Source organism: Canis aureus, chromosome 5, assembly GCF_053574225.1.
Source record: "Canis aureus isolate CA01 chromosome 5, VMU_Caureus_v.1.0, whole genome shotgun sequence".
Classification (NCBI taxonomy): Eukaryota; Metazoa; Chordata; class Mammalia; order Carnivora; family Canidae; genus Canis; species Canis aureus.
Window position 1 is genome coordinate 70,537,327 of NC_135615.1, and position 25,319 is coordinate 70,562,645.

General features: G+C 40.0%; 1 protein-coding gene and 1 non-coding gene across 2 annotated transcripts in view; both read left to right on the forward strand.

Annotated features, from left to right (window-relative positions):
* The window catches only part of SNRNP40 (small nuclear ribonucleoprotein U5 subunit 40), a 40,208-nt gene that overhangs the window by 10,886 nt on the left and 4,003 nt on the right, over nt 1-25,319 (forward strand). The window contains exons 5-8 of the mRNA XM_077898768.1: nt 13,745-13,867; nt 19,870-19,990; nt 22,091-22,173; nt 23,470-23,531. Of these exons, the coding sequence (XP_077754894.1) occupies nt 13,745-13,867; nt 19,870-19,990; nt 22,091-22,173; nt 23,470-23,531 (389 nt within the window). The remainder of the gene's footprint in view (nt 1-13,744; nt 13,868-19,869; nt 19,991-22,090; nt 22,174-23,469; nt 23,532-25,319) is intronic.
* LOC144315055 (U6 spliceosomal RNA) lies at nt 21,215-21,321 on the forward strand. Its single transcript, XR_013380857.1, has one exon. It is a non-coding gene; the product is annotated as a U6 spliceosomal RNA (small nuclear RNA).

Consider the following 25,319-nt stretch of genomic DNA (forward strand, 5'->3'; position numbering starts at 1 on the left):
TTCTTTATCTCTTTCCTCATATTTATCCTTCAGTCTTTACTTTGCTTTTGTTTTTTCAACTACTCTCCATTGTGAATGTCTGCCTGGTTTTGTTTTTTTGTTTGTTTGTTTTGTGGGTTTTGTATTTATTTGAAAGAGAGAGAGGGTGTGAGGGAGAGAGGAGCTTAGAGGGAGAGGGAAAAGGAGAGAAGCAGACTCCCTGCTGAGGGCAGAGCCCTACTCAGGCTCCATCTCACCACCCAGAGTTCATAACCTGAGCTAAAATCAAGAATCAGGTGCTCGGCTGACTAAGCCAGCCATGCACTTCTGTATGTCTGTCTTTTCTTTCTTTCAATTTCTTGCTTTTTATTTCCCTTAATTAAACATAAATATTTTAAGTTTATTAGTGAACGTTATATTTAGCTTAATGTGTCACATCACCTAAAGGTGACTGCTTTTTAACTAGTTCCTTATTCTTAATTTCAACATACTATTTATAATTAATTCTTTGTTGAACAGCCTTTTACATATGCCATTTAGTTACTTGCCAAGTTGGAATGCTTTGTTAATTATTTTCTGTTCTAGGTTTATAAGTGTAGGAATTTAATAACCTCTGCTTATCTAAGGGGAGAAACACTGTGTTACATTTCACTCATAAGAATTCTCAACAGAAAACAAAGCTTTCGGTAATTCTTGCATTTTCAGTCTTGAAGTGGTATCCTGAGCATTCTCCATGCTAGTAGTTTTCATACTGTTTTTAGCAATTCGTTGTTTCTAATAAAGCTATTAGGAAATCATTTTTATATTACCTATATATTTAATGCATATTATTTTATATATAATATTTGTGAACATATATATAAATACAAATTGTTACCTTTTATAAACAATTCAGTTCTGGTGCCATTACGTAGACCAAAGTGGGGAAGGTGTTCAAGTTAGAGGTGAGAGTGGGCTATCGTGGCCCAGAGTGGAGTGTTAGGGCCCAAGTGAGGTAAGGAGAGCATCCATGCAGGATGGGAACAGTCCATTATAGGGAGATGGGGACTGACAAAGGTAAGGAGGGCATCCACATGACACAGAGTAGGGAGCCCAGCACAGGGAATTAGAGATGGGGGAGCAGCCCAACATGGAGAATCCTTGCCCTAGCGGGATAAAAGGGTCATTTACACATTGGTGGGGGAGAAAGTAGGGGTGTCAGAGCTTGAGCTGAGGGTGTCTGCATGGGTGGGAGCAGTTTAGGTAGGGAGTCTGAGGCTGAGAATAGATTCCTGAGGAAAGGCAGCCTGGAGAGAGATATTAGAGGCAGAGCAGAGTGAAGGGGGCATTCATACAAATGGATAACCCACATGGTGTGAGGAGGAGATCCACATAGGGAATGGGAGTCACAATTCAAATAAGGAAAGGAAGACATCCACGTAGGAGAAGGTAGAAAAGGATATGGGAGATTGGTTATATATGTGAAGCTTGATTAGACAAGTAAATATAATAAAGAAAACAGGAAGCAGGGCAGCCCCAGTGGCGCAGCAGTTTAGCGCCGCCTGCAGCCTAGGGCATGATCCTGGAGACCCTGGATCGAGTCCCACGTCAGGCTCTCTGCATGGTGCCTGCTTCTCCCTCTGCCTGTGTCTCTGCCTCTCTCTCTCTCTCTCTCTCTCTCTCGCTCTGTGTGTGTGTCTCTGTGAATAAATAAAAAATTTAAAAAATAAATAAATAAATAAAACAGGAAGCAGATTTTTCATTGTCAGAGAAAGGAGTTAACCAATGTAGGAGAGAGAACTAAAACGCATCTTGAGGTGGGTACCTGGGTGGCTCAGTCAGTTAAGCCTCTGCCTTTGGCTCAGATCATGTATGATCCCAGGGCCCTGGAATTGAGCCCCACACTGGGCTCCCTGCTCAGCAGGGAACCTGCTTCTCCATCTCCTGCTCATGCACATGCGCTCTTGCCTGCTCTCTCTCTCTCCCCAACCCCCTCCGTGTCAAATAAATAAAATCTTTTTAAAAAATAGAAAGAAGGGATGCCTGGGTGGCTCAGCAGTTGAGTGTCCGCCTTCGGCTCAGGGCATGATCCCAGGATCCAGGATTGAGTCCCACATCGGACTCTCTGCGAGGAGCCTGCTTCTCCCTCTGCCTATGTCTCTGTCTCTCTGTGCCTCTCATGAATTAATTAATTAATTAATTAAAAATTAAGAATAAAATAAATAAAAAGAAACACATCTTGTGTTGTTGGCATTAAACTGGAAGTATTAGTGTGAACTCATGACATTCAACATAAACAGGTATAGAAAAAATAATAGATGTAAATGTATGTTTCCAGATATGTGTGTGCCTGTGTATGCATATATTGGCAACTGTCCACTAAAAGGGCTTAAGAACAATACCCTGATAGCAGTGAATACATCTACTATGTACATCTTGGCCTTTAAATACCATTTTCCACTAAAGAAACCAGGACTCCTTATTTCAGGCTTGGGCAGGGAAAGTACAAGTTGAACCTGGAACATCTTGTGCAAGAATGATTGTCAAAAGAACATCTTAATCAAATGATCAAACTGAACATTATCCATAATGGGACAAATCAAAATTATGAGCCACTCAATAAAATACAGTGAAACTGCAGCATCACTCCAGTGAGATTCCTGCCAAAGAAGAATAACTTGAATCTAATTGTGAGGAAACATTAGACAAACCTAAACTGATGGACATCCTACAAAATAACTGTCCTTTAATGAGAAGTGTCAAGGTCAAGAAAAGTATGAGATACTCTTTCAGGCTGAGGGAGACCAAAGAAACATGACCACTAAATTCTACACATGATTCTGAACTGCGGTTTTATTTGTCTTTTATTTTATTCTGCAATAAAAGACATAGTGGGACAAGTGGTGAAATTTAAATGAGATCTGAGGACCAAATAGTAGTAATATCTTGGTGTTAACATCTTCATTCTGATTGGTTAAGATTATACAGAGTTTTATATATGTCTTCTGTATTAGATATATCTTTATAGGCAAACACTCATGTATTTAGGAGTGATGAAGCATTAGGTCAGCAATTCTTAAATGATTTAGGCAACAAAAAATGTTCTTTTACTACCAACTTTTTGGGGTTTTTTTTTTGTTTTAAATTTTTTTTTTTTTTTTTTTTTTAATATATGATAGTCACACAGAGAGAAAGAGAGAGGCAGAGACATAGGCAGAGGAGAAGCAGGCTCCATGCACCGGGAACCCAACGTGGGATTCTATCCCGGGTCTCCAGGATCGCGCCCTGGGCCAAAGGCAGGCGCCAAACCCTGCGCCACCCAGGGATCCCTACTACCAACCTTTTGTATTTCAAAGTAAAATAATCTCTTAAAAATGATGGTTGTCTGAAACTAATAATTTAAAATATTAGACTTGGGAGTGCCTGGCTGGCTCAGTGAGTAGAGTATAACTCTTGATCTCAGGATTGTAAGTTCAAGCCCCACATTGGATATAGAGATTACTTAAAAATAAAATCTTTTCAGGGCACCTGGCTGGCGCAATTGGAAGAGCATGAGACTCTTGATCTCGGGGTCATGAGTGGGAGCCCCACATTGGCTGTAGACATTACTAAAAATAAATAGACTTTAAAAATAAAATAAAATCTTTTTTAGAAAATGTAAATCCATGTTATATATGTCTATTTAATTTTTTTTGTATATTTTTTTATTGGAGTTCAATTTGCCAACATATACTATATAACACCCAGTGCTTATCCCATCAAGCGCCTCCCTCAGTGCCCGTCACCCAGTCACCCCCACCCGCCGCCCACCTCCCTTTCCACCACCCCTTGCTCGTTTCCCAGTTAGGTGTGTCTCATGTTCTGTCACCCTCTCTGGTATTTCCCACTCATTTTCTCTCCTTTCCCCTTTATTCCCTTTCACTATTTTTTATATTCCCAAAATGAATGAGACCATATAATGTTTGTCCTTCTCCGATTGACTTGCTTCACTCAGCATAATCCCCTCCAGTTCCATCCATGTCGAAGCAAATGGTGGGTATTCATCATTTCTAATGACTGAGTAATATTCCATTGTATACATAGACCACATCTCTTTATCCATTCATCTTTCGATGGACACCGAGGCTCCTTCCACAGTTTGGCTATTGTGGACATTGCTGCTATAAACATTGGGGTGCAGGTGTCCTGCCGTTTCACTGCATCTGTATCTTTGGGGTAAATTCCCAGCAGTGCAATTGCTGGGTCGTAGGGCAGTTCTATTTTTAACTCTTTGAGGAACCTCCACACAGTTTTCCAGAGTGGCTGCATCAGTTCAGATTCCCACCAACAGTGCAAGAGGGTTCCCCTTTCTCCACATCCTCTCCAATATTTGTTGTTTCCTGTCTTGTTAATTTTCCCCATTCTCACTGGTGTGAGGTGGTATCTCATTGTGGTTTTGATTTGAATTTCCCTGATGGCAAGTGATGCAGAGCATTTTCTTATGTGCTTGTTGGCCCTGTCTTTGTCTTCCTCTGTGAAACTTCTGTTCATGTCTTTTGCCCATTTCATGATTGGATTGTTTCTTTGCTGTTGAGTTTAAGAAGTTCTTTATAGATCTTGAATACTAGCCCTTTATCTGATAGGTCATTTGCAAATATCTTCTCCCATTCTGTAAGTTGTCTTTTAGTTTTATGGACTGTTTCTTTTGCTGTGCAGAAGCTTTTTATCTTGATTAAGTCCCAGTAATTCATTTTTGCTTTTGTTTCCCTTGCCTTCATAGATGTATTTTGCAAGAAGTTGCTGTGGCCAAGTTCAAAAAGGGTGTTGCCTGTGTTCTTTAGGATTTTGATGTATTCTTGTCTCACATTTAGATCTTTCATCCATTTTGAATTTATCTTTGTGTATGGTATAAGAGAATGGTCTAGTTTCATTCTTCTGCACGTGGCTGTCCAGTTTTCCCAGCACCATTTATTGAAGAGACTGTCCTTTTTCCAGTGGATAGTCTTTCCTGCTTTGTCGAATATTAGTTGACCATAGAGTTGAGGGCCCACTTCTGGGTTCTCTATTCTGTTCCATTGATCTATGTATCTGTTTTTGTGCCAGTACCACACTGTCTTGATGATCACAGCTTTGTAGTACAACTTGAAATCCGGCATTGTGATGCCCCCAGCTCTGGTTTTCTTTTATAATATTCCCCTGGCTATTCGGGGTCTTTTCTGATTCCATACAAATCTTAAGATTATTTATTCTAACTCTCTGAAGACAGTCCATGGTATTTTGATAGGGATTGCATTAAATGTGTAAATTGCCCTGAGTAGCATTGACATTTTCACAATATTAATTCTTCCAATCCACGAGCATGGAATATTTTTCCATCTCTTTGTGTCTTCCTCAATTTCTTTCAGAAATGTTCTGTAGTTTTTAGGGTATAGATCCTTTACCTCTTTGGTTAAGTTTATTCCTAGGTATCTTATGCTTTTGGGTGCAATTGTAAATGGGACTGACTCCTTAATTTCTCTTTCTTCTGTTTCATTGTTAGTGTATAGAAATTCCACTGATTTGTGTGCATTGATTTTGTATCCTGCCACACTGCCGAATGGCTGTATGAGTTCTAGCAATCTTGGAGTGGAGTCTTTTGGGTTTTCTATGTACAGTATCATGTCATCTGCAAAGAGGGAGAGTTTGACTACTTCTTTGCCAATTTGAATGCCTTTTATTTCTTTTTGTTGTCTGATTGCTGAGGCTAGGACTTCTAGTACACTGTTGAATAGCAGTGGTGAGAGTGGACATCCCTGTGGTGTTTCTGATCTTAGGGGAAAGGCTCACAGTGTTGCCCCATTGAGAATGATATTTGCTGTGGGCTTTTCGTAAATGGCTTTTAAGATGCTGAGGAATGTTCCCTCTATCCTTACACTCTGAAGAGTTTTGATCAGGAATGGATGCTGTATTTTGTCAGATGCTTTCTCTTCATCTATTGAGAGGATCGTATGGTTCTTGTTTTTTCTCTTGTTGATATGATCTATCACATTGATTACTTTACGAGTGTTGAACCAGCCTTGCATCCCGGGGATAAATCCCACTTGGTCGTGGTGAATAATCTTTTTAATGTACTGTTGGATCCTATTGGCTAGTATCCTGTTGAGAATTTTTGCATCTGTGTTTATCAGAGATATTGGTCTATAATTCTTTTTGGTGGGGTCTTTGTCTGGTTTTGGAATTAAGGTGATGCTGGCCTCATAAAACGAGTTTGGAAGTATTCCGTATCTTTCAGAACAGCTTTAGTAGAATAGGTATTGTTTCTTCTTTAAATGTTTGATAGAATTCCCCTGGGAAGCTATCTGGCCCTGGACTTTTGTGTCTTGGGAGGTTTATGATGACTGCTTCTATTTCCTCCCTGGTTATCGGCCTGTTTAGGTTTTCTGTTTCTTCCTGTTCCAGTTCTGGTAGTTTGTGGTTTTCCAGAAATGCTTCCATTTCTTCTAGATTGCCTAATTTATTGGTGTATAGCTGCTCCTAATATGTTTTTTAAATCGTTTGTATTTCCTTCGTATTGGTTGTGATCTCTCCTTTTTCATTTGTGATTTTATTAATTTGAGTCTTTTCTCTTTTGTTTTTAATAAGGTTGGCTAATGGTTTATCTATCTTATTAATTCTTTCAAAGGACCAACTCCTGGTTTTGTTGATCTGTTCTACAGTTCTTCTGGTCTCTATTTCATTGAGTTCTGTTCAAATCATTACTTAATTCTCTTCTTCTGCTTGGTGTAGGTTTTATTTGCTGTTCTTTCTCTAGTTCCTTTAGGTGCAAGTTTAGCTGGTGTATTTGAGTTTTTGAGGGATGCTTGTATTGCAATGCATTTCCTTCTTAGGATTGCTTTTGCTATATCCCAAAGATTTTGAACAGTTGTATCTTCATTCTCATTAGTTTCCATGAATCTTTATAATTCTCTAATTTCCTGGTTGACCTTTTCATCTTTTAGCAGGATGCTCTTTAACCTCCACGTGTTTGAGTTTCTTCCAAACTTATTCTTGTGATTGAGTTCAAGTTTCAAAGCATTATGGTCTGAAAAAGGAGACAATCCCAATCTTTTGGTATTGGTTGAGACCTGATTTGTGACCCAGTATGTGGTCTATTCTGGACCACAAAGTTACATGTGCACTAGAGAAAAATGTGTATTCAGTTGCGTTTGGATGTAAAGTTCTGTGAAATCCATCTGGTCCAGTGTATCATTTAAAGCTCTTGTTTCGGGGATCCCTGGTGGCTCAACAGTTTGGCCCCTGCCTTGGGCCCAGGCCGTGATCCTGGAGTTCCGGGATCGAGTCCCACATCGAACTCCCTGCATGGAGCCTGCTTTTCCCTCTGCCTGTGTCTGTGCCTTTCTCTCTCTGTCTCTCACGAATAAATAAAATCTTTTTTTAAAAAATAAATAAATAATAAAGTTCTTGTTTCTTTGGAGATGTTGGGCTTAGAATATCTGTCATTTGCAGAAAGTGCCGTGTTGAAGTCTTCCAGTATTAGTATATTATTATCTAAGTATATCTTTACTTTGATTATTAAAGATTTTTTTTTTTAATTTTTATTTATTTATGATAGTCACACAGAGAGAGAGAGAGAGGCAGAGACACAGGCAGAGGGAGAAGCAGGCTCCATGCTGGGAGCCCGACGTGGGATTCGATCCCGGGTCTCCAGGATCACGCCCTGGGCCAAAGGCAGGCGCCAAACCGCTGCGCCACCCAGGGATCCCTACTTTGATTATTAATTGATATACTTGGCAGCTCCCACATTAGAGGCATAAATATTCATGATTGTTAGGTCCTCTTGTTGGATAGATCCTCTAAGTATGATATAATGTCCCTCCTCATCTCTTACTACAATCTTTGGGATAAACTTTAATTCATCTGATATAAGGATTGCTACCCCTGCTTTCTTTTGAGGACCATTTGAATGGTAAATGATTCTCCAACCTTTCATTTTCAGGCTGTAGGTGTCCTTAGGTCTAGAATGAGTCTCTTGTAGACAGCTAAAGATGGGTCTTGCTTTTTTATCCAGTCTGAAACCCTGCGTCTTTTGATGGGATCATTAAGCCTATTCACATTCAGAGTTACTATTGAAAAATATGAATTTAGTGTCATCATAATACCTATTCAGTCCCTGTTTTTTGTGGATTATTTCTTTGGGTGTCCTCTTTCTTTTACAGAGTCCCCCTTAATATTATCTTGCAGAGTTGGTTTTGTGGTCACATTCTTTCAGTTTCTGCCTATCTTGGAAGCTCTTTATATCTCCTTATTCTGAATGAGAGCCTTGCTGGATAGAGTATTCTTGACTGCATGTTCTTCTCATTTAGGACCCTGAATATACCCTGCCAGTCCTTTCTGGCCTGCCAGGTCTCTGTGGAGAGGCCTGCTGTTAATCTAATATTTCTCCCCATATAAGTTAGGGATCTCTTGTCTCTTGCTGCTTTAAGGGTTTTCTCTTTATCTTTGGAATTTGCAGGTTCACTATTAAATGTCGAGGTGTTGAACGGTTTTTATTGATTTTAGAGGAGGACCTCTCTATCTCCTGGATCTGAATGCCTGTTTCCCTCCCCAAATTAGGGAAGTTCTCAGCTATGATTTGTTCAAACATGCTTTCTGGTCCTCTGTCCCTTTCGGCACTGTCTAAACCCCAGTTAAGTGTAGATTTTTCCTTCTGAGGCTGTCATTTATTTCCCTTAACCTTTCCTCGTGGTCTTTTAATTGTTTTTCTCTTTTTTCCTCAGCTTCCTTCCTTGCCATCAACCTGTCTTCTATGTCACTCACTCTTTCTTCTACGTCATTAACCTTGTCGTTAGGACCTTCAGTTTGGATTGCATCTCAGTTAATTTATTTTTAATTTCAGCCTGATTAGATCTAAATTCTGCAGTCATAAAGTCTCTTGAATCCTTTATGCTTTTTTCCAGAGCCACTAGGAGCTTTATAATTGTGCTTCTGAATTGGCTTTCTGACATCAAACTGTAATCCAAATTCTGTAACTGTGGCAGAGAGTATTGTTTCTGATTCTTTCTTTTGTGGTGAGTTCTTCTTTCTAGTCATTTTGCTCAGTGCAGAGTGGCTAAAAACAAGTTGTACTTGTTAGAAGTGCAAACTCTTCTCTTTGTAGCGTTCCAGCTGTTCTCTTTAAATCTCGGCCGAATTCATAGGTTTTCAGGATGATTTGAAAGTTATCTAGGTAAGTTGGTGGGGACAGGTGACTTGGGGACCCTACTCTTCTGCCATCTTCTATATATGTCTATTTAAAAAAAATAGAGCCTAGTTGTTTAGAGTACAGGGTTCTAGAATTGTTCTACCTAATCTTTATCATCTGTTATTAATAAATCAGACAGCAGGCAGCCCTGGTGGCTCGGCGGTTAAACGCCACCTTCGGCCCAGGGCGTGATCCTGGAAACCCGGGATCAAGTCCCACATTGGGCTCCCTGCATGGAGCCTGCTTCTCCCTCTGCCTGTATCTCTCTTTCTCTAATAAATAAATAAAATCTAAAAAATAATAATAATTTAAAAAAACATTAAAAAATAAATCAGACAGCCATTGAAAATAAATGTTGACTTTTTAACAAGCATATATTACTTTAGTAATTACAAGAAATTAACACACATTTTAGTAAATACAACAGGAATGTAATGGAATCAGACAGTACTAAATTCTAGTCCTTGTTTTGTTATTGACCTGCTGGGTATTTTTCTTCAAGGTAGTTGATTCTTTAAGCTTTAGTTTGCCCATCCATAAAAGTTGAGATTAAACTAGATGGTCTAGGGCAGCACCAGTGGCCCAGTGGTTTAGCACTGCCTTCAGCCCAGGGCCTGATACTGGAAACCCGCAATCAAGTCCCAGGTCAGGCTCCCTGCATGGAGCCTCCTTCTCCCTCTGCTTGTGTCTCTGCCTCTCTCTTTCTCTGTGTCTATCGTGAATAAATAAATAAAATATTTTAAAAATAATAAAAATAAAAATAAACTAGGTGGTCTAAGCATAGTAATTTTTAAATGTTTTTTTAATCACAATCCGCATTAAGGAATATATTTTATACTATGACCCAGTGTATATTCCCTTTAGTACGTCTGTGTTTATGAACCAACTCTTTGTATATGGGATGTTTTCTTCTATATATTTTTTAACTGGGGTAAAATTCACAAACATAAAATACACCTTTTTAACCATTTTAAAAGGTGGACAATTCAGTGGCTTCCAGTACATTCACAATGTGTGTGCTCATCACCATGAGCCAATACCAGAACATTTTTATTACCCCCAAAAGAAACCCCATGCCCACTTAGGAGTCAGTACCTTTCTCCCTTTCAGTCCTGGCAACCACTAATCTTTCTGTCTCTATGTACTTACTCTTCTGGACATTTCATTTTGTGTCCAGTTTTTTTCACTCAGCTTAATATTTTCAAGCTTCATCCTTGTTATAACGTGTATTAATACTTCATCCCTTTTTAACACTGCTACAAAGATTAGTGCACAAGTTTTTGTTTGAATACCCATTTTCACTTCTCTTGGGTATATATCTAGGAACAGGATTGCTGGGTCATATATTAATTCTACTTTAACTTTTTGGGGAATATCCACGCTTTTCCACAGTAGCTGCATCATTTTATATTCCCACCAGTGATGTTCAAGGGTTCCAACTTCTCCACATCTTCACTGGCACTCATTAGTTTCTGTGGTTCCTTTTTGTTGTTGTTAATCATAACCATCCTAGTGAGCGTGAAGCAGTCTAATCATTTTGATTTGCATTTCCCAAATGATTTATGATGCTGAGCATCTTTTCTCGTGCTTATACCTTCTGAAAAGAAATGTTTACTCAGGGCCTTTGCCCATTTATTGGGCTCTGCATTATTGTTGTTGGACTATGGGTTCATTATTCTAGATACTAGATCTTTATCAAATACATGATTTGTGGGACGCCTGAGTGGCTCACCGGTTGAGCATCTGCCTTCGGCTCAGAGCGTGATCCTGGAGACCCGGGATTGAGTCCCATATCGGGCTTCCTGCATGGAGCCTGCTTCTCCCTCTGCCTGTATCTGTCTGTCTCTCTCTCTCCCTCTATGTCTCTCATGAATAAATAAATAAAAATCTAAAAAAAAAAATACATGATTTGCAAATATTTCTCCCACTGTTGGTTGTTGTCTCATCTCATTTTCTAGATACCATCTATCCTTTGATGTACAAAAGTTTCTATTTGGGATCCCTGAGTGGCTCAGCGGGTTTAGCACCGCCTTCAGCCCAGGGCCTGATCCTGGAGTCCCAGGATCGAGTCCCACATCGGGCTCCTTGCATGGAGCCTGCTTCTCCCTCTGCCTGTGTCTCTGCCTCTGTGTGTGTGTGTGTGTGTGTGTGTGTGTGTGTGTGTGTGTCTCATGAATAAATAAAATTTTTTTTAAAAGTTTCTATTTTTATGAAGTTCAATTTATCTGTTTTTTTCCTTTGGTCACTTGGTGCTTTTGATGTCATATCTAATAATTCATCACCAAATCCAAGGCCATGAAGATTTACCCTCATGTTTTCTTCTAAGAATATCATAGTTTTTTATGTTTAGATCTTTGATCCACATGGAGTACATTTTTCCATATGGTATAAGATAAAGGTGTGACTTCATTATTTTGCATATGGTTATCCAGTTGTCCCATCATTTTTTTAAAAGACTTCATTTCTTTTTTTCTTCTGTATAGGCCATACTTTTTTGCTTCTTTTTGTGCCTCATAATTTCCTTTTTTTTTTTTTTTTTAAGATTTTATTTATTTATTCATGAGAGACACAGAGAGAGAGGCACAGACACAGGCGGCGGGGGGGAAAGCAGGCTCCATGCAGGGAGCGCATGGGACTTGATCCCTAGTCTCCAAGATCACACCCTAGGCTGAAGGTGGCACTAAACCGCTGAGCCACCCAGGCTGCCTGTGCCTCATAATTTCTTCTTAAAAACTGGACATTTAAATGTTATAATGTGGTAACTCTGGAAATTATATTCTCCTCAGGGTTTGTTCTTGCTGCTTGTTGTAGCTATTTGTTTAATGAGTTTTCTTTCTTTTTCTCTTTTTTCTTTTTTCTTTTTTTTTTTTTTTTAGATTTATTTATTTAGAGAGAGAGCATGAGCAGGGAGAGAGGCAGAGGGAGAGAGAGAATCTCAGGCATACTCCCCACTGAGTGTAGAGCCCAACACAGGGCTGGATCTCAGGGTCCTGAGATCATGACCTGAGCCAAAACCCAAGAGTCGGCCACTCAACCAACTGAGCCACCCAGGCACCCCTGTTTAGTGATTTTTCTGAACTAATTTTGTAAAGTCTGTATTATTTGCCATGTGTAGCCACTGAAATCTGTTTTATTTATTTATTTATTTATTTATTTTTTTATTTATTTATGATAGGCACACAGTGAGAGAGAGAGGCAGAGACATAGGCAGAGGGAGAAGCAGGCTCCATGCACTGGGAGCCCGACGTGGGATTCGATCCCGGGTCTCCAGGATCACGCCCTGGGCCAAAGGCAGGCGCTAAACCGCTGCGCCACCCAGGGATCCCTGAAATCTGTTTTATTAGCTTAGTGACTCACTACTGATTCAGCAGAGTTTTTCTTAATCGCTTATGGTAAAAAAAAAAAAAAAAAACAACTCTGCCAGTCTTTACAGATTCACTGTGGGTGTGTTGGGTCTGTCTTTACCAGGCAATTTACAATTTTTCATTAGCCTTCACTCCCTGCTTGTGCAGAGCCCAGCAGATCAGTGAGAAGAGAACTTAAGGCCTTCTCAGGTCTTTTCTGAGCATGTACCAGACACCGGCATGCAAATGGCCTTCTAGAGTCCTAGGAATACTTCAGCTTTGCAGAGCCCTCTTTCTCCAAGATTGTCTCATTCCTAGGTTTCCTCCTGGGCTTTTTGGTTTATCTGTGGTTTGCCCCAACTGTCATCCTTGGCCTCAGACAGCAGAGGCTAATGCATTTGCCTTTCAGTGTTTTAGACAAATGCCTCTGCCCTGGCACAGTTCCAGATTAGGCAAAATAAAGTCAAACTCTTTAGGTTTATCCTTCAAGGAGCCACCAGACAGTGAAAAACAAGCACAATTCTTTGAGAATAAGGTCCATTCTGCTCCCTCTGGTACTAGGAACCAATACTGGGAATATGGGCCATTGTCTTCAAAGCTCTTGCTGAGTAGGAGATAGAGACAGAGTAAGTTAAAACACTATAAAACTCTCTTACTAAGACTCAGGAGGGTTTTTCCCCTCATTAAACATTTGCCTGGTTGCTGCAAACTTTTGATTAGTTTCTAGAGTTCTGATAAAGTTGATTCTACCAATTCTTTTGCCATATAATTCTCTGCTTTTGTAGGACAGCCTTTTAGCTTTCCTTACTTTGCCATTTTCGCTTATGTAACCCCTCTCTATTTTTTAATGTAAGCCATAGCCCATTGATCTACAATTTGAAAACACTGGTCTTACATCCTTGCTGTGCTAAGAGCATATGAACTAAGCAAGTAGAGGATTTCCATTCTGAGGGCATGTTGATGAGCTATGTTCATTCATACTTTACCAAAGGAGTCTGAAAATATGACCAAAATGATTTGTTCTCCCAACTTTCAGATATGTTGGCAAAATTGTGGTCACTTCTCACCATGTTACTAGAATATCCAGACAAGTTTCTTTTTTTTTTTTTTTTTCCAGACAAGTTTCTGAACAGAATCCCTGTTAAAAATATGTTTGTACAAAGTCCTTGAACTTCAGCATGTATTATGCAATTACTTCTTAGAATTATGTTTGACTATAGACCCTCCTGTTCTTCTGCTTCAGCTTTGGGACATCCGGAAGAAAGCAGCCATCCAGACATTTCAGAACACCTATCAGGTGTTAGCTGTGACCTTCAATGATACAAGTGATCAGATTATTTCTGGTGGAATAGATAACGATATCAAGGTATGTTTAATGTTTGTGTTACATTTCTTTTTCACCTGTCTCTATTCACAGAGGTAATCTCTTCAAACTTCTGAGATTATGGTAGCTTTGCACTTTGTACCAACTACAAGGAAAATAGTAACTTAAATCTTGTTTTCTTTCGTCCTATCTTTGTTGACTTCTAAGTCAAGAGTTGCATTGCAGCTCATATACATACCATCAGGGACCAGACAGTTATGTGAAGTGTGAAGTCCCATATATGGAGCCTGTGAACGTGAAGAATGCGTTCCCTGCCTAAAGACTTCCACAGCCTTTTTTTTCCTCCACTTTGTTGGCCTGCTGAGATAGCATTGAGTCAATTTGTGATTCTCAACTCTGATCTCTCAGTGTGTCTTTCTCTTTGAGACTGTGGAAAGGAAGTTTTGGGGCATCCACAGCCGAGAAAGAGAGAAGGTGGTAATGATGTGAGAGTGGCAGCAGTCCATGCAGCAGGATAGTGTAGCTCATGCTTTTGAGTAATTGACTTGGATTCTAATCCCAGTTATATCATATTCTAGTTTCTTAGGACTGTAAGCAAATTCTTTAACTTCTATAAGCCTCTTAATAACAATACACCTACCTCATAGGGTTGTTGTAGAGGTTAAATGAACCTAATGCATTAGAACAGCTAGCAGAGTTTCTGGACATAACAAATGCCAGTGGATATGAAGTGTTTGGGGGATAGAGGAGTGGGTACAGTTTGTGTCTGTTGGCTTCCTTAAGTGTTTCAAAGATTTTGACTTCAGCTTGTGTTTTACCTTTAGAGTGGTAACCAGTGGGTAAAATATCCAGCTTCCTGTTGTCCCTACCTAAAAATTGTGCCATGCACCCTTCCCTCCCTGCCTCCTCTGCTGCTACTATGGATGAAATGTCCTTGCTTTTGTGTAAAGGTAGTCCCTTCAGTGGAAGGATTTCAACTTTCCTATCTGGGTCCTAACACTATCTGTTTTCCCAGATCCTCTGTTTTCCACCTGCTCTTCTGCTGTCGTCTTGTCAGCATCATGCTCAGGCCTTGGTGTTGAATAGGAGAGTCTTCCTTTTGTGCCACTTCCTCTTGTCATTGCCCTGTCAGTCTTCCCTTTCACAGCCAGGCTTCTTTTGTGGTGATGGTAGTAATAATGTTATCATTACCATGTGACATAGTGCTACCTCTGTGTCAGGCATTGTTCTTAGAGCTTTCTATTATTCATTTAAACTTCACATGAAATAAATGGTATTAATGCCATTTTACAGATGAAGAAACTGAATTAAGAGAGGCCCAGCAAAACCCAGACTTGGGTTTCAGAGTCCTGCTCTTAATACCTGGGAGAAATGCCCCCTGATGATTGTTTTACACTCACTGTCTTCAGTTCCTCGCCTCATCTCATTCCTCCACTCCAGGTCTCCTGATCACCCCTCATTAGTCTGGCTTTTGCCTCCATTGTTTCACTAATACTCTTCTCCTGAAGGTCACCAGTGATCTTCCTCTCTGTTCCTAAATTCAGTAGATAGTCATCTTGTCTTTTTCTTTGTCATTATTCCCCAAGGTCCTATCCTAGGTGCTCTTCTCATATATACCTTTTCCCTGGATAGTTCTCATCCACGTCTGTGACTTTGATATCTCTATGCTGATGACTGTATTCCCAGCCTGGATCTTCAGGTCTAGACCCATGTATACAACCAGCCTCTCAGCATTACCCCACTTGGATGTCCCATAATACTTGAAAATTGACCATTTCGAAAATTTAACTTTCCATCGCTTTTCTACCTTATAACTGTATGGAGAATGTGGAATCAGAGCATGGGAACTTAATCTGATTGTCTTAATAGCTAATACAATATTTCCCAGAGAGAAGTTTGGGAGCCCATTAGCTTTAGAATCACTAGAGGGCATCTTATACGTGTGACAGTAAGTTAGTGTCATTAAGCTATCATAATTTATATACTTCTAAAATTATTATTAAGGGTGCCTGGCTTGCTCAGTTGGTAGAGCATGCAGCTCTTGATCATGAGTTCGAGTCTCCCACATTGGGCATAAAGCTTACATTTAAAAAAATTCCCATTAAAAAAATAAAATAATTATTATAAGGTTTGCATATGGCAAAATTGTGTTTGTTTAGTGTACAGTTCTTTTTTTTTTTTAATTTTTTAATTTTTATTTATTTATGATAGTCACAGAGAGAGAGAGGCAGAGACACAGGCAGAGGGAGAAGCAGGCTCCATGCACTGGGAGCCCGACGTGGGACTCGATCCCGGGTCTCCAGGATCGCGCCCTGGGCCAAAGGCAGGCGCCAAACCGCTGCGCCACCCAGGGATCCCTGTTTAGTGTACAGTTCTATGAATGTTTATGCTTGCATAGATTAGTGTGCTACCACAAACAAGTACAGAACAATTTCCATCACCCTCAAAATTTCATAGTGTTCACTTAGGTCAAGCCTTCTTTCTCTTCCTAACTCCTTCCAACCATTGATCTGTTCTTTGTTCTGTAGTTCCTTTTCTAGAATATCATACAAATGGAATCAGACAGTATGTAGCCTTTTGAGACTGGTTTCTTTTACTTAAGATCTGAGAATTTGATGCCACTCTGGGGATAGACTAGCTTAAGAATAATACTCTTGTGCAAGGAAGGCCTTCTTACCACATACAATGTGGCTTATTCTTCCTTCCTTATCCTAGACTGTTCCTGGGTCTTCTATAAACAGATATATTTAATTATGCTATAGTCCTTAAGGGATACTCAATCCCTTTCTAGGATGTGAAGGTTTTCAGTGTCCTCTGAGTCGTACACTGTATGTTATTCCTTCTCTTGGGATAGACAGTTTCTACAGGTAGCTAATCTCAGTCATGCCAGTTTTGTTCTGAAGGCCAAATTTATCTCATATATAGAGAATGTGTAAATAAAGTTCCATAAGTACAATAATTACATATATCATTAGCTTTTTTATAAAAGGATATTCTTTAGGAGTGCCTGTGTGGCTCAGTCAGTTGACTGACTCCTCATCTCAGCTCAGGTCTTGATCTCGGGGTCATGAATCCAAACCCTGCATTGGGCTCCATGCTAGGTATGGAGCCTACTTAGAAAAAGAATGAATGAATGAATGAATGACCGACCTTCATATTTCTTTGAGAAGATCCCTTATTCTAGTTTTGTATAATTTGGTGAATAGTTCCTACTTACCCTATACGTTGTGTTTTTCTCTTTTCCTTTTTTTTTTTTAAGTTTGTTTATTTTTTATAATCTCTATACCCAATGTGAGGCTTGAACTCATGACCCCTAAGTCAAGAGTCATATGCTTCTCCAACAGCACCAGCCATGGGCCTTGACACTATATGTTTTATAAGTTTACATCATAGCCTTGTAGTCTTTATCTTTTTAAACTAAAAAGTCTGATTTATCTATAAACATTCCAATATTTTTCTGCCAGTGCTTTGTTTTCAGGAAATATTTTTTTATCAGAGTGTACACAGTAGGGTGCCTGTGTGGCTCAGTCAGTTGAGCGTCTGCCTTCGGCTCAGGTGGTCCTGGGATCAAGCCCCACATCAGGCCTCCCTGCTCAGCGGCAAATCATCTTCTCCCTCTCTCTCTGCCCCTCCCCCACACTCATGCTTGCACTCTGTCTCTAAATAAATAAATAAAATCTTAAAAAGAAAAAAGTAAACAAGACTCCAAAAACTTGGGAAAACTTTCTACTCTATACTGTTTCTAGCATGAAAACAGAGTCGATGCCCACTAACCAGATGCCCAAACATTCACTGAACAACTGATTTGGGCATTTGCAAAACATCTTGCTTAAATTAGTTCTTTCTGTAACAAATCCCAGATACACATTGGCTGTACACCAATAGTGTGTGCAGGCCTCAAGAAGGAAGGTTTGAAAATGGTGTCCAAGTGCTACAAGGGATGGCACATTATATTCTCCTAAAAAGCTAAAGACTTCAACAATGCCTTCTCTGAAGAGGAAGAACAATAGCTTGAACAGAAAACGACAGCCATTTCAAGCTTTCCTGATTATTGAGGCAGCAAACATCCTGACACAAAAATGATTGTTGGGTTCCACATATGAGTGAGTTATTGATGGGGAAAGTGGAGTTGTCTAGCTTATGTATCAACATCAAACTCATTTCTAGGTAAGAGAAGTGCCTTACTTAAGTAGGGAGCAAAAACATTTATTTAATTTCACTTAGAAAAACTACATAGCAATATTAAATCAGATTTGGAGGAAATTCTATATTATACCAATGACCTTAGCAAAATTGCTATTCTTTTTCCATATGACATTCCAGACTATTTATATTACCTTTATATTTTTTATATACTTTCCGTCTATGTAAATATAAATACTGTTTTGTATCTTCCTATTAGCTTAATAACTTATTGTTGGAACATTTTTGTATTTGGTCTTCAGAGTTATTTTTAGGAGTTGCTTAATAATAGCTACCAATTATTGAGGGCCTGCTGTGTACCAGGCATCTGCTAAGCCTTCTATTTGTAACCTTCTCAACAGCCATAGGAAGTAAATGTTGTTATCCCCATCTTACAGACCTGAAACAGGCTTAGAGGAGGGTTAGTGGCCCAATAACACATAAGTCTTACAATTTACCCTTTCCACTCTACTATCTCTAGCATAAGGTCATACAGTGTTGCAGTGTGTTTATGGGCCATAACTTAATGAACCATTTATTTTCCCTGTTTGACATTAGGTTATTTCTAGCCACATTTTCTAATGAAAATTTTTAAGCAACTATATTTCTGTGTATTGCCTTGTTCTATACATGTGTGTTTCATCATAATGCCCTTTTCAAATGATGTGTTCACGTATTTTTCTGTAATTCTAAAAGTTAAGTCTTAATTGCTAAGATGCATAGTTTTTTTTTTTAACTTTTTTTTTTTTTTTTTAAGATTTTATTTATTTATTCATGAGAGACACAGAGAGAGGCAGAGAGAGAAGCAGGCTCCATGCAGGAGCCTGATGTGGGACTCAATCCCAGGACTCTAGGATCATGCCCTGGACCAAAGGCAGGTGCTAAACCGCTGAGCCACCCAGGGATCCCTAAGATGCATAGTTTAAGCTTTTTTTTTTTTTTTTTTTAAGATTTTATTTATTGGAGAGCAGCCTGGGTGGCTCAGTGGTTTAGCACCACCTTTGGCCCAGGTCATGATCCTGGAGAGCCCGGATCAAGTCCCACGTTGGGCCCCCTGCATGGAGCCCTGCTTCTCCCTCTGCCTGTGTCTCTGCCTCTCTCTCTCTCTCTCTCTGTCTCTCATGAATAAATAAATAAAATCTTAAAAAAAAAAAAAAAGATTTTATTTATTGGGGATCCCTGGGTGGCTCAGCAGTTTAGTGCCTGCCTTTGGCCCAGGGCATAATCCTGGAGTCCCAGGATCAAGTCTTACATGGGGTTCCCTGCGAGGAGCCTGCTTCTCCCTCTGCCTGTGTCTCTGACTCTCTCTCTCTCTCTGTCTCTCATGAATAAAAAAATAAATCTTTAAAGATTGTAGTTTTTAAAGTTTTAATACATTTATAATTTGAAAAGAACTGTAAATTCTTAATTTTTGTTAAACTTTATTATAATATTTGACATTAGTTTATAGCCCTTTAGTCAGACATAGTCACTTTGACTCCCTTTTCAGAAAAACAAGAGGGGTACCTGGGGGTTCAGCTGGTTAAGCATCCGACTCTTGATTTCGGCTCAGACCATGAGCGCAGGGTCATGAGATTGAGCCCCATGTCAGGTTCCCTGCTGGGTATGGAGGTTGCTTAAGGTTCTCTTTTTCCCTCTCCCCCTCCTCCCACCCCCCTCTCATGTTTGCTCTCTCTCTAAAAAAAAAAAAAATTGCAAAAGATAAGAGGTTTTTTTTTTTTCTCTCTTGGCCCATAGCCAGATTGAGAAGGGATGCCAGTTTCTCAAGGCAGTTGACTAGTAACTATATATTTTTTTTTTTTTTGCTATTCTCAATTTGATTTCTGGGAGTACCTCTTTTTTTTATTTTTATTTTTTTGTAGGTCTGGGACTTGCGCCAAAACAAGCTAACCTACACCATGAGAGGCCATGCAGATTCAGTGACTGGCCTGAGTTTAAGTTCTGAAGGCTCTTATCTCTTGTCCAATGCAATGGACAATACAGGTAACTTTGGAAAGGAAAGCTCTTAAAGGGCCCAGTCACTGTAGACTACAAGGAAAGTGGGCATTGGGTTTAGAAATGTATACTGGGATAATGTGGATCAAAGGAAAGAGTCAAGGGTGGTTTGCAGGTTTCTACAAGGGCAATTAGGAGAACACATGGTAATAGAAAAAGCTTTAGAAGATATGGTCAAAAAGCCACGATTCCTGTCCCAGATCTGCCATCTAATCCCTAAGCAACTTTGCACATAGCTTTTAAGACCTGTTTCAGCTCTGGTATGCTGTTGAGCCATGCAGTGTACTAGAAACTCTTGATGATTATTAGTTTGTTGAGATCCATCCAAAGCAGTTCTAGAACACCGAGTGCACCAAAGTTGGATGACCTGTAGAGCTGTTCTTAGAGTTGCAGTCTTTCTGCCAGTGTGTCCTCCCTCCCCATGCCAAAGCACTGGTAGGATGGAGGTCCTCAGTAAAACATCACAACATTCTGCATTCACGCAAACAGACTTGTCTCTGCTTGTTTAGTGTTGCCACGTGGGAGAATGGGCTTACTATGGCAAAAAGGAAGATGGATTATATGCTTAGTATTGGGAGAGCTGAGAGATGTCCACTCACCTCCCCATACAAGTTCAAAGGCTTGTCAGAAACTGAAATGCTGGGAATCCCTGGGTGGCTCAGCGGTTTAGCGCCTGCCTTCCGTCCAGGGTGTGATCCTGGAGTCCCGGGATCAAGTCCCACATCAGGCTCCCTGCATGGAGCCTGCCTCTCCCTCTGCCTGTGCCTCTGCCTCTCTCTCTCAGTCTGTGTCTCTCATGAATAAATTAATAAAATATTTTAAAAAAAGAAAGAAAGAAACTGAAATGCTTTTACTGACATTTTGTAATGAAAACCGTGCTAGCACTCAGCAGGTGCTGAATAAGTAGTTCTTGAATGAATGAACATCCTTACTTTCTAACTGTATTCTCAGCTCAATAGCAAACTTTCACACCTACCTTCACCTTTCTATGCCTGTCTGAATCCTAGGATTGTTATGTTTATTACACTCAATTAAAATGACATCACTTGAATTCCACTATTGAAAAAGCATTTGTTAACAACAGCTGTAGCCACTGCTTACTGTGTGTGTTTATATCCTGATTTTGATGTGTTTACTATTGACTAATTCGAGTATTGTTCACAGTGAGGAAAGATGAGGTTCTCTAAATGGCTATTAAAGTAATAAGAATTTGTGCTCGCTTCGGCAGCACATATACTAAAATTGGAACGATACAGAGAACATTAGCATGGCCTCTGCGCAAGGATGACACACAAATTCGTGAAGCGTTCCATATTTTTTTTTAATTTTAAAAAATAAAGTAATAAGAATTTTTTGTTATAGCTATTTAATAAAATGACAAAATCCTTATTTTTGTCTATTGCCTCTACCCTTTTAGAGCCCTGTCACATATATCTTCTTATTTGATACTTACAGTACTCTTGTAAAAAAAAAAAAAAAAAAAACAAGTAGTATTCTTATTTTATAGAAGAGACCAAAACACAACCTCACTTTTTACCTGATACTACCCATATGTATAACAGAGCTAGAATGAGAATCAGAGTTCACCTTTTCTGATTCTTAGTATAATGCTCTCTTGATATATTTGACCTTGCTCAAATTTAGACTGTCAGGTATCCCTATGAGCAAAATTAATCAGTCCTGAGTTTGGATTTTATAGATTGAATGTAGTCAGTGGTATTTATGTTGTCATAGTAAAGCTTTGTCAGATGTGACTTTTGGGGTTGGTAGAGGAGTCATTTGCAAATGTTTTGTTGAAATTAATGTCACATCCAGCTACTTTCTGTTGCAGACCCCCTAGCCATGCATTTGGCATGTCCCCTTCCAGCCCCCACAGGTTTCCTCTGTGGTCTTAGACCCTTTTTAATGGAATTTTAATGCATTTCATGTCTGTTGGGGGTGGCAGTGTGAAAGCCTTACCGTGTACCTTATAGTATACCATGTTGGCCTTCCTTCACCCAGAAAATAGCATTTGTCATTGACATGACACTGATCTCAGGTGGGTTCTCAGGAGGCCTCTGGCCCATAACTGTTTTGCTCTGTTTGTAGTGCGGGTCTGGGATGTCCGGCCATTTGCTCCTAAAGAGAGGTGTGTGAAGATATTTCAAGGAAATGTGCACAACTTTGAGAAGGTGAGTTCTGGGGCAGCCCAGGTGGCTCAGCAGTTTAGTGCCACTTTCAGCCCAGGGTGTGATCCTGGAGACCCAGGATCAAGTCCCATGTCAGGCTCCCTGCATGGAACCTGCTTCTCCCTCTGCCTATGTCTCTGCGAGTTCTGCATGGCAAAAGAGTTTACTAAGTTTGCTGTCAGTTTGACTCAAAGATATATTTAAGATAATGCTAAGACTAGTATTTACATACATCAAATCATTGTGTTATACACCTAAAACTAAAACAATGTTCTATGTCCATTATATCTAAATTTGTTGGTGTGGGGAGGGGGTCTAAGGATAGAGGGCAGTAGCTTTACTAAGAAGGGGCTGCATTCCAGTTAATACTATTCTCCATCAAAACTGTTCTTGCCAGAAATAAAATTAATGGAAACATAGTGCAGAAAGCAGTCACATAGGTTGGTAGTGATAGGGCCCCCTTGCAATTTAAGACTTCTGACTTCAACAAGATATTCTTATCCTTTTACTTACTTAGAAACTTTGACCCTCTTGGGTCAGTGTTTCATATGGGACCCAGACTTCCTGGCTGTTACCCAGTGGCTCCCCTCACCTTCCCAGTGATCAGCTCTTAGAGCCCTGAGAATAATATATCCCTCTCCTCAGGAAGGGCCACTGCCCAAAGTTTGAGAGAAATTTTTTCTTTACTCTCAAGTCCTAGCTCACCTCTTGATAGCAGCTTTTCTTCCAGATAATTTGTTAATAGAGACTAATGTTTTTATTTTGAAAGTCCATTTGATTCAGTTTTACTTTATAAATCAAATCTTATTTTTCATTGAATTCAGTTTTATTTTTATTTTCCTTCAAGATAAAATTATTAATGAGGATCAAAATAAATGGAGCAAAGGGAACCTTCATTTGTAGGTAAAATAAAATTTTGTTGCCAGGTCTACTGTTAATTTACTGTAAATTAATCATTTTCTGCAGTTGGTTTGTATGTTATATGAAATACAGTATATTATCTTAGGCCACAAAAAATATAAGATAATTGCAATTTAATGTCTCAGGGTGCCTGGGTGGTTCAGTGGGTTAAGCTGCTGACTTCTGATTTCAGCTCAGGTCATGATCTCAGAGTTGTAGAATCAAGCCCCACAAAAGGCCCTGCACTGGATGTGGAGCCTGCTTAAAATGGCCCCTCCCCCGGACCCCCTCCCTCAAAAAAAAAAGAAATTTAAAGTCTTCCTTTCAGTGATTTTATAGTCTAATAAGGGTTTGGTACATTATTGTATTCATTGAATTACTGCTTATTCATCTTTATAGAATCTTCTGAGATGTTCTTGGTCACCTGATGGAAGCAAGATAGCAGCTGGTTCAGCTGACAGGTAAGGATTACCGGGTATGAGGTAAAGAATGATGGAGTTCTGCAGGTACCTTGTCGTGTGTAATCCATTAACTGCAGATACCAAGCTGGAGCAGACACTTAAAGCTGTCCTTAGAGAGGAAGCTGTGTGCAATGTGAGGGGCCTACAGATCATGTCAGACAAGCACATCATTTCTACTCTGCGGATATGTTTTTGACCTGGAGAGTAAACACTTTACTCACTTCTGTTGGATTCCCTTTGCCATCAAAGTAAAATCTAGACTCCTAGTCTGGTTCCAGTTTCCCTCATCAGATTCTTCTGCTGTGCTTCATTCCAATATGTGTCGTGTACTCACCTCCCCAACCATCGCCACAGTGCTTCTCTCACATGCAACTTTCCCTCTTCCTACACCCCTTGTGCCTCCAGGCTTCTCTCTCCTATCCCCTCTTCTCTATTCTCTAGACTTCTCTATCTTTTTAGAAATCATCTCTGTTCTGTCTATAAACTTTGCCTGGCCCTCTCCCTTTCCCTAGCACTAATCACTCTCTACTCTATCCTGTCATCATACCTTACACATCTAACCTTTATCAGCATTCATTACATCTTACAGTAAGACAAACAGAGTGGGGCACCTCACTAAATTATTTGCTCCCAGGGGTCAGAGGATGAGTCTTAGTCATCTCTGAACCCGGGGTGGTATTTGACCTATTCTAAGCACTTAGTGAATATTATATGAATGAATTCCTAGCTGGAGGACATCAGTCACATCTCAGTCACATCTAGCGTGTCAACTCAGCTATACATAATGGCTGTCTGTTTTGAGGATTCAGAGTGGGGTGTGGGTACAATAGGAAAGGTGTTGTGGGGGATGCCTGGGTGGCTCAGTGGTTTGGCACCTGCCTTCGGCCCGGGGTGTGATCCTGGGGACCCGGGATTGAGTCCTGCATCGGGCTTCCTGCATGGGGCCTGCTTCTCCCTCTGCCTGTGTCTCTGCCTCTCTCTCTGTGTCTCTCATGAATAAATAAGTAAAATCTGTAAAAAAAAAAAAAAAAAGAAAAAACAGAAAAAGGTCCCATGATTGCTAGATGCAGGTTGTGTCAGCATGTGAGCCAAGTATTTTCTGACCCTGGGCGGAATTCAGAGACTATGAGACTTCCTTAGCTGTCAGTTTAGACTGGCTCAGCCATTTGGTGATGAATTAGAAAGAGAAGAGGGAGAATTCTTGTGTCAGAATGCTGCATTTGGTATATGTGGTGACCCATCCTTGGGAGAGAGTCAGAGGTGGGGATGCGGGTGTCCATGCCCAGGCTGTTGGGCCACAGGTACAGAACGGTAAAGAGTGATAAGGCCCTCTGATAGCAGACTCTAGCTTCCATTGGAAGCTGTCTAAACCCTTTTTAACTTAACCCCATCTTTCTATCTGTTTAAAGATTTTCCTACTACCCTTCTAAAACAGGCACCATCTTATAAACATAAAGCCTTTCCTGGGCTAGCTTGGGCTCTCAGCATATTCCAGAGTTTTCTCCTCTACTAAGTGCCCTAGCACAGCCATAGAGAAGCCTCACCTTGATCTGTTCCCACACCGTGTTGCTTGTGAATAATGACGAACACACCTGAAGATTCCAGAATCCACTTTTTTAATTTCCTATGGCAATCTGAATGCTGAGATAAAGGGACAAGTAGTGGGCTGTTTCCTAGGAGTAAAGGGTCTAGGTGCCACATGGTGGCATCCTGGTGGTGTAGAGAGGTGCCTTGCAGAGAGAATCTAAGGGATTTTCAGTAGTCAATTGCTAAGGAAGACCGTAAGAA